Here is an 11043-nt window from a genome sequence, read left to right on the forward strand (position 1 = left end):
GGTGTCTTTTCTACCTGACCGTGAGAATGGTTTCCACCTTGGGACCTAGAGCACTACCAGGTACAGATAAAGTTACTCATTTAATATTTATTAAGCACCTAGTAGGTGCTTAATAAATTATAAATTAATTATACATTAAATAAATATTGAATGAATAACTGTACCTGTCTTGTTCATTCAGCATCCAGCACAGGTGTACAACAGACATTTGTGGGGTGAATGAACAAAGGATAAATGAAGACTTCTAGAAACCTTTCCTCCTCTATGCAAGGCTCCAGGCATCCTTATAAGTTTATAAACTTATTAATTAAAGATGACTCTTTCTTGCTTATAAGTAGAAAGAGGGCTTCAGTTAAGTGAAGATCCAGTTAAGTCAGGTTACTCTGTCCAAAAAGCTCAACTTTTGCCACCCAGTTTTAACACCTGATGGTGGCACAGTTGCATCACATACAATTTTCAGGACTCTGATGAATGTGCTGGGCATTTCTGCACTAACTCTCCTAACTAGTCTGCCAATGGGATTTGGCAAAACGATGAGCAGTGACAGAATGACAGAACCAAGGAATCATGAGATTTGCTATAAGCAAGACAGAGAGCCAGGAAACGAGGAGGGCAGAGAGCTCTGGGCTGGGACTCTGGGTTGGCTGGAGCACACCAAGGACTGGCACAGGGCTCAGGGCTGGCACTTCCTCCAAGACTTGCTCTGGGGCCAGGTCCAAGACTACAATCTCCTTGACGTTTTTCCATGGCAGTAACTTGGACTGTAGTTCTCTGCCATGAAGTGGTTCAGAGAATGCATGGAGTTGCTTTTTCAGCACCAATTCTTTCAGAGTAAGTTGCTTCATTTCACTCAGAGCACTCAACTTATTGAAACTGATGAAAAAAAGTTCATTCATTTGATCTACCAGGAGTCTCAAATTAGGCTTCAGGCCGTTTAGTTGTTAAGTGAAGACACCTACTGGTGGAGGGTGATATTGCAGCCAAGCTCTATAATGCCATAATAATTGCAATGTCTAAATGTTGAGGCAGGCAACTAAAGCTAAATTCCAGGAGTTGCCAAGTGTGAAATCAAAGGATTCCTAGGCAAGGATTATCACTTTTGTGGTCCAGCAGGAAATATGAGAGAAGAGGGGATGAGAAAGAGGAAAGTCTGACATTGGAAGGGTGATTTTTATTTTTAAGTGTTATAAAATATTCTCAAGATGTACAGTGCCTAATCTACCACAGAAGTTTTCTGTTTGGGCATATTTTTTTCTTCATGATGACATGTCTTGAATTTTTAAGATGAAGGGCAAAGTGGGATTTTCCTTCCAAAAATTCGCTATACTGTCGATCTTGATGAAAGAGTCAGTAAACAAAGAATGCTTTTAAGTAAAGGTTAGAAAAATCAGGAAGAAATATGCTCCTCAAATAATCAGATGATCTCTTGACTTTTAGTGAGAAGATTCATTTTCTGCAGGATGAGCAGAATTTGAGACCACATTAGCCAAAGTCTATAGGAGCCAGCCAGTCAGTCATGACTGGGAAATGCCAGAGGCAGATAAGCCTTCTCCAATGCAGAGTTTTGGTGGAGAAATCTCAGGAGTTAGTCTGTCAATGTTAGATCCCTTTAAAATTCAATCCAAAAGGCTGATTCTAAAATAAAGGTAGTGTTCAAAGGTCACATAAGATAGAAGGCTAATCCCAGCTTGGGTTCTTAGTTTGAATGAAGAAAGATGCTATTTTCCAACCAGTTGAACTATAAATAAATCCGTCCCCATCATTTCAGGTGAATGATGTAACAGCAGTCACCACAAATTAGAGCTTTTTCTCCCTTTTCCAGACAAATCCCCTCATCAAGCCCGTTCCGACTGGACATTTGTGTTTGTCACAAACCAGAGCTGTCTCTTTCCTCTCTTCTCTACCCTCCCACACTCAATCCTTCTAGGGAAAGTCTCTGCACACTCGAAACCAGAAACTCTGCCAGCCCAAGAGTGGCAGCTCCTCTTCTCTCTGCTCTTTTCTAAGAAACATATAATTATCCTTGGGGCTCTGGAACTATTTGCAGCTTTAGCAGGATGCCATGGCTCTGGCCAGTACCTATTAAACTAGAAAGAGGAGCTATAATTGAACTGGTTGGGAAAAGGCTGAAGTTAATTCCCGACGCCATTCCTTGAGGCAGAGAGAATGACTGCGGGGCCTGTAAAGTTGACCACAGGGCTGTACCCAGGGGCAGCAAAGGTACTGGAGCTTGTGAATTCGGAATTTCTACTTGATATGGTTTGGATCTGTGTCCCCACCCAAATCTCATGTCGAATTGCAATCCCCAATGTTGGAAGTGGGGGCTGGTGGGAGGTGATTGGATCATGGGGGTGGGTCCTTCATAAATGGTTCAACACCATGCCTTTGGTGCTGTCTTGAGATGGAGTTCTCAGGAGATCTGGTTGTTTAAAAGTGTGTAGCACCGCCCCTCTCTCTCGGTCCTGCTCCTGCCATGTAAGAACTGCTTGCTCCGCCTTTGCCTTCCGCCATGATGGAAAGCTCCCGGAGGCCTCCCCAGAAGCTGGGCAGAAGCCACCGTACTTCCTGTAAAGCCTGCAGAACCATGAGCCAATTAAACCTCTTTTCTTTATAAATCATCCAGTCACAGGTATTTCTTTATAGCACTGTGAGAATGAACTGATACACTCACTACTGCTGGTCAGGGACACCCATGTACTCTAAGTAACAGTAGTAGTCGTAATAAAAACAGCATCAAACATACATTACTGACAATGTGCCAGGCACTGTTCTAGGTGCCTCACAAATATGATTATAAATCCTATAATAATCCCACAAGGCAGATTGCTATGATCAACCCCATTTTACAGATGAGGAAACTGAGGCCCATGAGAGGGGGCATCCTTTTTCACTTCTAGGATCTCTGCTTGCACCTCTGATCCTCATCAACCCCTTCAAACCTCCTGCCATCCTAGGAAACTAAAGAGCCCTGGATTCTGGAAGTTCTGAAGTCCACATTGGCTCCAGGTGAGGTCTGGGCCGGGCCTTTGCAGATGTGGAGGATGATCTCGGGTGGCAGGAAGAAAAAGTTGGGCCACTGTTTACATAAACGTATAAACCCCAGGGGAGTGCTCAATCATTCCTCTGTGCATACCCTAGTTCCCACCTCCTCTTTCTCCATAATTGCTTCTGAGAGAAGAGTTGTGTCATCCAGGAAATGGAAAGATTATTAGGAGGGGATATAATGTACTTTGGGGAGAATGGCAATAGGGATTGGAATTGCTTGACACTGCCTCTGTCATTGCCCAAAAAGGGCTGGGGCCTGGTGCTGAGGATGTCAAATGGATACGGCCCAAATCTACTGCATATTCCTGCCTCCCAGCCTGTGCCTGGCCATCCCCTCAGCCTGGGATGCCCTTCACTCTATGGAAAGCTCCTGATCCTTCATTAAGACCCAGGGTCCCTCCTTTCCGACCCCTTATCACACCTGAGAAGAATGTTCTTAGCTCTCAGCTACCACGTTGCTCTGTATAAAGTGGAACAAAGGCATTTAACTCCCGATAGCATGGCTAGGAAGAAGTCTGCCTCCCCTTCTCCACGAAGGCATTCTCTGGGGAAGACTCCAAGTCTCAACCACTTGGCAGTTTTTTGGTATATTGGATGAAACAACCTCAAATACAATTTCTGGGAAATGGGATGGGGTATCAACCAATCAATCAAGCATCCATCCATCTACCAATTCAAGCACCCCACATCACTGTATCCTCAGCATGGAACCCAGGGCCTGGCACACAGTAGGTGCTCAGCTGGGGTTTGCCGAAAACTGAAGAGAACAGAAGAAAATAGAAAATATTCTTACCGGATTTCTTTTTCCCAATGTGCTCCCTGTACAGGAAAGAAAGGGGGTGGGAAAGAGTAATGAGTCAGTACTTGTCATGTATTGACATGAGTTATTCTGCTAGGAAACTGCGATTCTCCATCCCCCACAACATCATCAGCGAATGAATAAAATCCAGGCCAACTAGAGGGACCCTGACTTCTTCAAAGAGAAAGAATTTCTCTGAATTTTCCCCCTTTGCCTGATAAGTGCTCTGGTGCCCTGGGGACCAGCGTCGCCATTTATTTGTAGACTGGAAGCCCTGGGGAGGAGCTGAAGGGGGTTGCACAGTTTGAAAATAGGAGTTAGGTCCTCACACTGCACTGAGGCTGATGCCTACCTCATCAGGCACAGCAGAGGTCCCTGCCCCATTTCTTGGGGTCCCCTAAGCCATAGACATGGGACAGAAAGTGCTTGGCAGTAAGTGTACAACACATTAAAACTGGGCAGAAGTTTGGATAGCAGTGAACACAGTGCACCTTCCCAGTGGTGACAGGGGAGACACTACTATGGGGCTAGAATTCACAGGGAATAATGAATAGGGACTCCCTTACATTCGTTGACCATGTCAGAGTTTATAAATGCAACTGTATCAGCCAGACATGGTGCTTCATGCCTGTAATCTCAGCATTTTGGGAGGCTGAGGTGGGTGAGGTCAGGAGTTCAAGACCAGCCTAGTCAGCATGGTGAGACCCTGTTTCTACTAAAAATACAAAAATTAGCTGGGCTTGGTGACACACGCCTGTGGTCCCAGCTACTCGGGAAGCTGAGACAGGAGAATCAATTGAACCTGGGAGGTGGAGGTGCAGTGAGCCAAGCTCGTGCCACTGCACTCTAGCCTGGGTGACAGAGCAAGACTCCATCTTGGGGGGCCGGGGGCCGGGGGGTGGGGAAAGCAACTGTATCACAAATGCAGCATTACAAATTAGGGCTTACAAAGCACTTTAAAGTAAGTTATCTCAAGACTAATAAAGTTTGAAGTGGTTGGGTTGGGATGGACATTGTGGCAACAGTAGCATTAGCTAGTATTGTTAAATGGTACTAGACCCAGTGCCAGCACCCTGCTAGGCACTTGTAGTTCACTCATTCAACACGCACAATGATCATAGGGAATAAGTATTATTCTTATTCCCATTTTACAGATGAGAAACAGAGAGGCTAAGTAATTTGCTCAAGGTCGTACAGCTAGAATTTGAACCCAGATCTAACTAACTTTAAAAAAACTGAGATATAATTGACAAACCATAAAACTCATCCTTTAGGCCAGAAGCGGTGGCTCACACCTGTAATCCCAGCACTTTGGGAGGCCTGGGGTGGGCGGATCACCTGAGGTCAGGAATTGGAGACCAGCCTGGCCAACATGGTGAAACCCCATCTCTATTTAAAAATACAAAAATGAGCCAGGTGTGGTGGCGGGCACCTGTAATCCCAGCTACTCAGGAGGCTGAGGCAGGAGAATTGCTTGAACCTGGGAGGTGGAGGCTGCAGTGAGCCGAGATCGTGCCACTGCACTCCAGCCTGGGAGACAGAGTGACACTCTGTGTCAAAAACAAAACAAAACAAACAAACAAAAACTCATCCTTTAAAGATACACAATTTACTGGTTTTTAGTGTATTCACAAGGTTATCCAACCATCACCACTAATTCCAAATCACTTTCATCACTCCAAAAAGAAGCCCTATACCCGTTATTAGTCACTTCCCATTCCCCGTCCTCCAGCCCTTGGCAACCAGAAATCTGCTTGCTGTCTCTAACGATTCGCCTACTCTGGATGTTTCATATAAACGGAATCATATAACGCGTGGCCTTTTGTGTCCGGCTTCTTTCATTCGGCATAGGGTCTTTGAGGTTCATCCGTGTTGTGGCATGTATCAGTACTTCATTCCTTTTTGTTGCTAAGTAATATTCCATTGTGTGGATAAATCACAATTTGTTTACCCATTACTGAGTCGCTGGACATTTGGGTTGTTTCCACTCTTTGGCTATTTTGAAAAATGTTTCTGTGAACATCTGTGTACAAGTTTTTGTATGGACATGTATTTTTATTTCTCTTGGTTATATACCTAAGAGAGGAATTGCTAGGTCATATGGTAACTCCAGGTTTAACTTTTTGAGGAAGTGCCACGCAGATGTCCACAGCAACTGCATCATTTTATATCCCACCAGCAACGTATGAAGGTTCCAACTTCTTCATATCCTTGACAATATTTGTTATATATCTTCTTTTTTTTTTTTTTTGAGGTGGAGCCTCGCTCTGTCACCCAGGCTGGAGTGCAGTGGCATGATCTCGGCTCACTGCAATCTCTGCCTCCCAGGTTCAAACGATTCTCCTGCCTCAGCCTCCCATGTAGCTGGGATTACAGGCACCTGCCACCACGCTAATTTTTGTATTTTTAGTAGAGACGGGGTTTTGCTATGTTGGCCAGGCTGGTCTTGAACTCCTGACCTCAGATGATCTGCCCGCTTCGGCCTCCCAAAGTGCTGGGATTACAGGTATGAGCCACCGTGCCTGATCTATCTATCTTCCTGATTACAGCCATTCTAGCGGGTGTGAATTAGATCTAATGATATTTCACTGTAGCTTGGATTTGCATTTCCTGATGGATAATGATGCAAGTATCTTCTCATATGCTTATTGGCTATTTGTGCATTTTCTTTAGAGAAATGTCTATTCCATTCTGGGTTTTTAACCACCATGTAATAATGCTTCAGAGCAACCTGGGAGAGAGCAGGGAGGGAGCTAAGCCAAGCCCAGGAGCCAGGGACTACAGGCCTCCTGTACGTCTGGGAGGCGCAGCAGAGTCTGGCCAGGTTGGGCTCCAGGGATCCTCCCTCCAGGGATAACATCACCGAGGTTGACTTCACAGTGCCCATGCAGAGAAGGGTGAGGGTCAGAGTGGAATGTCCTGGCCCACCCTCACTGGCACTCACTGGGTCCTGGTCAGAAAGCTACACTGGGACTGACTCACTGTGTCCTCATGCATCCCTTTGAGGGTTACTCCATTATGCAGACGAAGATACTGAGGCCCAGAAAGGTGAGGTACCAGGCCCGGGACGAACGCAGAAGTCTGGCTGGAGCCCACTCTCCTGACCACCACCTGGACCGTCTAGTGACCGAAGTTCCCCTCTTAGCTGCTGCATCAAGACGCAGTAACGAAGGTTCCACCAGGCTGCTTCTACAGAAAGCACCAGCTGCCAGAGCTGCCCTCCAGGCCTGCGACCTGAGCTGTGGTCTGGGTTTAAGTCCCGGGCTCCTACTGAGCCATGCACCCCTGCTTCCACTGTCCCAGCCAGAGCACGGGAGTGGGGACGGCAGGGGGCTCTTGGGTTCAGGCAGCCACAGCATGCGTTTGCTCAAGCAGGTGGGTCATCTTCTTGGTGTGACATGCTTGGGGTGTTCCCAAGTTTTCCTACTCATGGCAGCCAAAACCCTCCTCCAATAGCACCAGTTGGCTGGGAAAGACCCCCAAAGTCCATCTCAAGCCCTAACATGGGTTGACCTTAAGGATCCTGACCAACAGACCAACCCCACTGGGTATAACCCTCAAGTTCACTATCCCTAAACCAACAACCAGGGCCCAGCTGAGACTGCCTGCTGTGGCCCCAGAACCATCCCTTGGGCCCTTGGCAACCTCGCCGCCTTCCTTCCTTTTCAAATCCTGGCTTAAAGAAAGGAAGGCATCACAAGGTAAGCACCTGCCCTGTGCCAGACACCATCCTCTATGGGTAGGATCTTGCTCAGTCCTCACAACCGAGCTGTGAGCCAGGGTAGTGACGCCCGCTTCACTGATGAGGAAATAAGCTCAGAGAAGGCAAGTCATTTGTCCGAGGTCACACAGCTGGGAAGGGACAAAGAGATTTGAACCTTCCCTTTCTTTCCAGGAAGGCTCTCAGAACTACATACATACACTCCAGCATGATGCTTGCTAGCTTATCTCAGCTGTTACTTGGTGCTTTCTTTGGTACAGTCTAGGCTGTGTTTTGTATTTTTAGTGGCTGTTCTATTTGTGGATGCACGGGTGCCTGTGCACCCACATGTTCACGCAGCTTTTCCCACCACCGTGGGAGTCAGCAGGCCCTCCCTATCTGGCTGATGAATGAATGAACAATGCCAGTGCCCTTGGCTGGATGCAAGGGCACTGAGAACTCCTGTCCTGCACTATTTCTACAAGCCCAAGACAGTAAGCTAGTGGGGCTGCCTCTGCCACCAAAGAGAGGAAGCCAGAGAGTGCCACAAAGCCACCATGCAGCCTCCGGGACTTCCCACCTCCTCTCGAGGGCTGGCTTACACCCCGTGTCCCCAAGTGTCTCTCCTTGAATGAAGATGACCAGACTCCTCCCAAGCACAGCAGCTGCCCCTGGCCTGGCCCTCTCCCCTCTGTGTGTCTAAGTTGGTCTGATGCTTGCTCAGAGGCTTGGGCCACTGCAACCACCCTCGCCAGGGAGAGGTCAAAGGAATCCCAGCACTAACATTGGGAAGGGCCGCCAGGGCGGGGCTGCTTCACCTCAGGTCCATGTACAGGATTCTGCAGCAGTGAGGACCTCCTGAAACTGCAGGTGTTCCTCCAGGAAGAGGGAAGAAAGCTTTCGTTGGAATCTCTAAGTGGTCCATGATGCTCCCCAAAGTTAAAGCTGGAATCTCTAAGTGCTCCTTGATGCTCCCCAAAATTAAAGCTGGAATCTCTAAGTGGTCCTTGATGCTCCCCAAAGTTAAAGCTGGAATCTCTAAGTGGTCCATGATGCTCTCCAAAGTTAAAGCTGGAATCTCTAAGTGGTCCATCATGCTCTCCAAAGTTAAAGCTGGAATCTCTAAGTGGTCCATGATGTTCTCCAAAGTTAAAGCTGGAATCTCTAAGTGGTCCATGATACTCCCCAAAGTTAAAGTCTCTAGGACACTGAGATAAAGTAGAAGAAAATCTGGCGATCGTTGAATCCAGGGGCCCAAGGAACGCACACCAATGTCAGTACTACCCTCATGGCTGCTGCCTGCTGCTTCCTCTGCCCTTGGGCAATAAGGTCTGCAGAGCACATCCCGAGCGATTTTCTCTACAGCCTCTCATTTGATTCCCCAAGCAATGCTGTAAGGGAGGTGTCATCACCCCATCTTACATAAGAGGAGACGGAAGCAAGGGGCGGAAAAACCTGCCAAAGCTCACCCGGCTTGGAAGTGGCTCCTATAAACTGAATTCATAAGTTGAAACCCTGACCCCCAGTGTGATGGTGCTTGGAGATGGAACCTTTGGGGGTAATTAGGTTATAAAGGTGGAGCCCCCAGGATGGGATTAGCACCTTTATGAGAAGAAACATGAAGGTAAGAGGATCGCTTGAGCCCAGGAGTTTCAGACCCACCTGGGCAACATAGCCAGACCCTGTCTCTACAAAAAATCAAAAGAAAAAATAAAGAAGAGACATGAGAGCTCTCTCTCTCTCTCTCCCCTCCATGTGGGGACACATCTGCAAACCAGGAAGTGGCCTTCACCAGGCACTGAAATAGCTGGCACCTTGAGCTTGGATTTCTAGCCTCCAGAAAGTGAGAAATACATTTTTGTTGTTAAGCCACCCAGTCTGTGGTATTTTTGTCAGAGCAGGTGGAACAGACTAAGACAGTAGTCAGGCAAGTTTCCCTGCTGATGGTATATCAGGCTGAGCATCTTGATGAACTCTTAAGAGACAGCGCTGGAATAAAGACAGCAATGTCTGGGCATTCCAAGAGGGGAACTAGCAAGAGCCACCACTTCCTGAGCAGCTAGCAAGGTCTTAGAATTTTTCCCTGTGGCAGTCACTCAGTCCTCACCATTACCCTAAAAAGTACAGCTACTCCCATTTCACAATAGAGCAAGTGGAAGCCCAGAAGCAAAGTGAGGGAGGCCCACAGCCACACAGCCCAGGAGTGGCAGAGGCGGGATTCGAACCTGGGTGTACTAGATTGCAAACTCAGGCTCTTTTCTATCAAGTAAGCCTCTTGTGTGGGACTGAGCTTAGGTTCAGACTCAGGCTGATCTGGGGAAAATTCACCTTCACCTCTTCCAAACCGTGCCTCTCTTTCAATACTATTTTGTTAAAGTCCCTTTTATTATTCTGAACCTCAGCTTCCTCATCTATAAGAGAGGAATGACAGGTTTTTTGTTTTTGAGACAGTCTCCCTCTGTCGCCCAGGCTGGAGTGCAGTAGTAACGATCACTGCTCACTGCAACCTCAACCTCCTTGGCCCGAGCAATTCTCCCATCTCAGTTTCCTGAGTATCTGGGACTACAGGCATGTACCACCATGCCTGGCTAATTTTTTTTTTTATTTTTAGTAGAGACAGGGTCTCACTATGTTGCTCAGGCTGGTCTCGAACTCCTGAGCTCAAGCAATCCTCCCACCTCAGTCTCCCAAAGTGCTGGGATTACAGGCGTGAGGGAATGACAGTTTTTATCGGGCAGTTTTGTGAGAAAATGAAGTGGAAAGGGAACACAATAAGCTCTGTATCCTTTGATTTACCTTGTGTAGAAATTATAATTGAAGCCAGAGGCTATGAGCCTGAATGGCAGTTCAATCCTGCAAGCTCGGGAGGACTGTAGACAAAGGTGCTTTGAGAATATTTCCCCATATTTCATGATGGCGATACAAACTGGGAAATGGTTACCAGACACCAACGCCAAAGACACTAAGAACAAAAACATTAGCCAGCATGAGCTAAACACCCCAAATTATCAGATTTATATTATTCTGTGTCTTTATGATTATTTTTAAATTTGTGAAACCGTGTCTTGGCTTCCGTGTTGGTAAAGCATTCCCTTGTGACATCTGATTCAAAGGTTTACTGTTGCCTCTTACAGAATGTCTCCCTTGACTCCAAAACCATGCGCTTCTGTGCACTCACTATGAGAAGCTGTATTTACTCACTCTGTGCTCATCACAGGGAACAGTGCATATTGGAATATATTTATTGCAGAGACTTAGGTCTACTCAACCGCGTGCTAGCAAACCATCAGTCCTGAGTGGTGCACTTGGAGGTCTGTGAACTCCATTTTGGAGGTCGCTGTGTGTGTATATAAATATAAATGGCCTGACTTCTCTTGTTAGAACACTTTGATGCTTTCTCCTCACAAGTCTATTTAAAAAATTTTGTGACTCCAGCAGATCACTTCCAAAAAGGAGCATGTGTTTCTCTCTTAATACACATACAGTGCTCAGCATACTC

At 46.8% G+C, this 11043-nt stretch overlaps 1 protein-coding gene across 2 annotated transcripts in view; it reads right to left on the reverse strand.

The window, feature by feature from the left end:
* The window catches only part of SH3PXD2B (SH3 and PX domains 2B), a 118724-nt gene that overhangs the window by 36777 nt on the left and 70904 nt on the right, over positions 1-11043 (reverse strand). For both annotated transcript variants that reach the window (XM_031666602.1, XM_031666603.1), the window contains exon 6: positions 3839-3864. In XM_031666602.1, the coding sequence (XP_031522462.1) occupies positions 3839-3864 (26 nt within the window). The remainder of the gene's footprint in view (positions 1-3838; positions 3865-11043) is intronic.

Source organism: Papio anubis, chromosome 5 (assembly GCF_008728515.1).
Source record: "Papio anubis isolate 15944 chromosome 5, Panubis1.0, whole genome shotgun sequence".
NCBI classification, from domain to species: domain Eukaryota; kingdom Metazoa; phylum Chordata; class Mammalia; order Primates; family Cercopithecidae; genus Papio; species Papio anubis.